Consider the following 4,611-nt stretch of genomic DNA (forward strand, 5'->3'; position numbering starts at 1 on the left):
CGGATCCAGGTCACATTCTGGCTCTTCCACCTGCCAGCTCAAGCCCCTCAACTTCTGTAAGCCTCAGCTTTCCGTTAGTAGAAAAGCATCTTCATCATAGTGTTTTGTAACTGTTAAATAGCTAATCATTGCAAACCGTTAGCCGGGTTCCCGGCACACGGAGAATGAAAGCCCAGTGAGGGAAGCTCCTGGCTCGGTTCAGAGACCCCTTTTCTCCTTTGTGAATTTCTCTTCCCTTTTGGACTTTTGACCTTCAACAACCCTATGAGGGAGTGGTATTATTCTCCCCACTTTGCAGATTTATGAGTACCTAGCAAACAGTCCTGTGCAGTGGAGGGCCCTGATATTCCGCAGAAGTTTACAGCCGACTTAGAGCACCTCCCAAAGGCAAGAAGAAGGCTGTGGAAGGGGCCAAGACCCCTCGTCAGTAGCTGAGCCGCAGCGTAGGGCCTACAGCATTCGTGGACCTGAAGGGCTAGAGGCTGGAGCGTGGGGCATTGTGGACCCCTCCCCAGGCCCCCAGGATGGGACGCTCCTCCTTCAGATGCCTGCACTACTCATTTCCTTTCAGTTTTGTTCATGTGTCACTTTTTCAATGACGCCTACTGTTATTGCTCTATTTCAAACTGCCATCTTCCTCCCACCTCCGAGTCCTCTCTCTGGGCACTCTCTATTCCCCTTCATGGCTTTATTTTTAGAAACCGTTCTTACTGAAGTATAATGTACCTACACAAAGCTACCCGACTTATTTTTTTCCCCGTAGATCTGATCAACTTCTAACAGTCTGTGTAACTTGTCTATGACTGGGGTGTAAGCTGCACAAGGGCAGGAATTCGTGTCTGCTTTCTTCACTGATACATCCCCAGCACCTGGCGCACAGTAGGCCCTCCAATATTTGTTGATGTTGGCGGGAACCTAGTAGCATCCAGCACTCACTGCAGAGACTGAAGATGCACAAGGCAGTGCCCGTGCCTCCCTGACTGGGCAGTTCCGTGGAGAGCACTGCGAGGCGCCTTAGGGAGAGTGCCAAAGGGTACAGTAGAGGCCGCAGCACGTGCTCAGGCCAGGAGCAGTGCCAGAGATTGACGAGACGCAGGAAGGCCTCCTGGAGGAGGTTAGCTGGCACCCTGATCCTCTGAGCTCTCCTGTCACTTGAGAGAACTCCTCCTTCCCTGACAGAGGGGAAGGCTTCCCCCGTCCAACCCCAGTCCCTCCTGCTGCTGTTCCATTTCCTCTTGTCCTGCCCTGATGGGTCCTGTGGCAGTAACCGCACTAAACATTCCAACCCATCTCAGTCCTCAACCTGACGTCGCAGCAGGCTGGGCAGGGGCTGTGGCAGACACATCTCTTACGGACTGTGCAGCCCTGAGGGGCAGGCTGAAACACTGCCCTTGGAGCAGGGTGAACTCATGCAAGCCCCGGACCAGGAGTCAGGAGACCTGGGCTCTGGCGGCCTCAGCCAGTCACTAGCTGTGTGACCGTGAACAGGTCACTCCCCCTCTCTGAGCCTCAGTTTCCTCATCTGCAAAATGAGATGGGACCAGATGGCCTCTCAGGTCCCTTTAGAGACCCAGGAAGTAGAGGGCTGGGAGGAAACAGCCACGGCCCAGTTTAGACGGGAACACAGAATCCTCTGCCCACAACCTGGCCAGGGAAGTGGCTCAGAGTCACTGTTGCTGTTGTGACGGCCATCTCCTGGCATGAGAGGATGCAGAACCAAACCCTCCCCGGCCAGCACCCCTGCTCACACCTGGGCGCCCCCACGAGCCGCCTCCCCAGCCCCTCCGGGCAGCGGTTCCCCTCACCTTGACATCCTCCCACCGCTCCTTGTCCTCCTTCAGGACGCGGCTGGTGTGCAGTGGGGTTTGAGGGACCTTCGTTGATTGCTGAGGGGAGAGAAAAGGGGCCCAGGTGAAAGCCTGGGGCAGGGCAGAGTCCTGGCGAAGCCCCCGTCCCAAGGGACAGTCCCAGGCAGCCAGGTCTCTCCAGCCTGCCAGGCTCACCATGATCCAGGGGTGGGTTCATGAACTCCGTGATGGTCATCCTCTGAGTGGGCTCTGTTTTCAGCAGGTTCCGGATGAGCATCTTCACTGTGGGGGTGGGGCAGGAGACAGAGCCAGCTCAGGAGCCACTCTCCTCCCCTGTTTCTTCCCACAGTTTTCGGGGAGAAACCAGGTTTCAAGGGGGGTCGCGTGGAGGCAGACCGCCTAAGGAGATGGCCCTGAGGCCCATCATGGCTACACCGCCTGGCAGGGCCTACACAGCCCGTGCGCCTGGCCCACACCAGGCCCTTCACACAGGCAGGGCATACCAGAAGGTGTGGGCACAGGAGCAAACCCATAACTACACCTCCCACGTGAGACGGATGCCCACAGGGACACGAGGGAGCGCGCACACGCACACACAGGCATGCTCACTGGGCTCCTTACCTTCCTCTGATACTTCTGACCATTCAGGGTTGGGAAATTCATACTGGCCCATTCGGATGCGACTCTTCATGCCCGGAGAGATGGCAAGGCCGTGGTTGGAATAGAAGGGGGGATACCCACACAGCCTGAGCCGAGAGGAAGCAGGAAGAGAGGGACAGAGCTGGTGTTATTTTGGGGCCCTGCACCAGGAACAGAGTGAGAAACAGGCTTCTTCTTGTAAAGGTCACAGAGAAATCGGGACTCGTTGACTCAGGCACAATATAGTAAGTCGAGGGCAGGGCCCGGGAATCCAGCATACCGAGTATCTACATGGCACATTTTCCTGCCCGTTAGCTAGTCTGTACCCATCACTTAGCTATCAGAATCTGCTAAGCCGTGTTAGCAGGGGATTCCCAGGGACTCCCCCACCCAGAGGAGAATGCTAACCTCTGCCTCTTCCTCTCCTCCTGGAGAAGTACAGGCCTCCACCCAGCCAAGCCCAGTCCAGCCCTGGCCCCTCCCGGGTGGCTCCCCAGCATACTCACAGGATGTACATGATGACACCAAGGACCACATGTCACCTGTGGGAAAGCCAATGCATAGGGGACTCTCAGTAAATATCAAATAGTGGATGGATGAAGCTGAGGATTAAAAGATGCCCTGAGAAGTCCTTTTAATGACCTAGCGTCTGTCTAGACTCAGTGGTGACATCATGTAAAAAAATTTTCTGTTGTTATTTTACTTTATTTCCTATTTGTGTTTAGTATTTTATTTTTATGCCACTTTTCCCCAAATATGAGCTTCCAAAAGTGTATTCAATGTGGTACAACATAGCTGAATAAAAATAAATAAGAAAATCAAGGAAAAACGAAAATAAAAATGGGAAGGAAAGGAGAGAAGTGTGTGCCCAAAAGCTCTTGCCCAGGAGCTGAAGCCCAGACACGGAAGCCCGCCTGTCGTCCAGGGTCTCGTCTGACTGCTCCTCAAATGAGCCGTCCTAAGGGCAATGCTGGGCCACAGTCAACCGTGGCCTGCAGGGAAAGTGAGGTGTCACAATTCTTATGGGGTCCTAGCTCCTCTGGTTTGTTTCACATGCCCCCCAACCCAGGCACATCAGAGAGCAGGTTGAGCGATGGGCATTCTAGGGGCATCCCTGACTCACACAGTCTCAGGGGCTGGAGGCCTACGAAGGGATGCTGGTGCTTCTCAAACTTTCTGAAATCAGAGAGCACCAAATAATATTTTTCATGCTTCAGGCCTACGAACCTTTTACTTAAAAACTACCACTGCCCCAAACCCCTGAATAGCGACATATAGAGCAAAAACCAACAGGATGTAATTTCTTTGTGTATTGTGGTTGCAAAGAGGTAGGATTTTATCTGTTTTCACGAACAGAAAATACATAATATTATTTTTCCCATTTCTCATAGCACGTTTGCTGTTGTTTTCCTGGGTTCTAGACTAGAGTTCTGTGACCTCTGTAGCTTAAGTCACCAATCCCAGAGTTTACTCCCTCTCAGGAAGAGGTTCTGTAGCCGTGTCAGAAGCCACGTACCTGTCGTCTCTGTTTGTTCATGGTGGCCCTGGGCCATCCTGGGACTTTTACTGTGAAGCTCAGGAAGCTTCAGCATAGAGCCCTGACTTGCACGGACCCTTTTCCAATTTGGTATCTGTAATTTTTTAATTTATTTTTTCTTAAAGACAGCCTCCAAACTATTCAAGCTTTGGGCCCCACAAAACCTAGATCCATTGCTGCTTGCATTCCACGGTGGCAGACAAGGCTAGCTATAAGCTAAAGATTCCTGCCCCCTTCCATAGTTTTTCTGGGAAGTGGCTACCCAGCCAGGGACTACCTTTTCCAGCCCCTCCGTGACTTGGTTCTAACCAATGGAATGTGGGCCGAAGGCGTAAACCCACTGTTCCCAGGCCTGACCTATTCAAACCTCCCATACAAGCCTCCATTTTCCTTGTCTTCTGTCTGCATGTTGATATGCAGGACGACTACGTGTGGACAACTATGGAAGCCATGAGTTGCTGACAGCAAAGTGTAATTAGGAGTTTGGCTCCGTTTATTTTTAATTGAGTTAATGATAGGTTACAATCTCGTGACATTTCAGTTGTACGTTAATGTATGTCCTTCACGTTTGGCTCCGTTTTTGATGTTTGGCTGCTGACAGCCTTCAAGCCCAGTATTCCCCTTTCC

At 52.4% G+C, this 4,611-nt stretch overlaps 1 protein-coding gene across 1 annotated transcript; it reads right to left on the reverse strand.

Moving 5' to 3' along the window:
* Positions 1-1,446: 1,446 nt before the first annotated feature.
* On the reverse strand, positions 1,447-3,082 carry LOC102147500 (MAP kinase-activated protein kinase 2). The gene is made up of 4 exons (XM_005609610.4): positions 2,954-3,082; positions 2,430-2,554; positions 2,004-2,090; positions 1,447-1,886 (listed from the first exon to the last, which is right to left on the reverse strand). Exons 1-4 carry the CDS (start codon positions 2,962-2,964, stop codon positions 1,612-1,614), a joined length of 498 nt encoding a protein of 165 aa, XP_005609667.2. The 5' UTR covers positions 2,965-3,082; the 3' UTR covers positions 1,447-1,611.
* Between the last annotated feature and the right edge of the window lie 1,529 nt (positions 3,083-4,611).

Source organism: Equus caballus, chromosome 5 (assembly GCF_041296265.1).
Source record: "Equus caballus isolate H_3958 breed thoroughbred chromosome 5, TB-T2T, whole genome shotgun sequence".
Classification (NCBI taxonomy): domain Eukaryota; kingdom Metazoa; phylum Chordata; class Mammalia; order Perissodactyla; family Equidae; genus Equus; species Equus caballus.

Coding starts and splice junctions, on each gene's coding strand:
- LOC102147500 (XM_005609610.4), bottom strand. Junction 2,091..2,429: donor GTCAGAAGTATCAGAGGAAG/GTAAGGAGCCCA, acceptor CCACCCCCACAG/TGAAGATGCTCATCCGGAAC. Junction 1,887..2,003: donor GAACCCACCCCTGGATCATG/GTGAGCCTGGCA, acceptor CTCTCCCCTCAG/CAATCAACGAAGGTCCCTCA.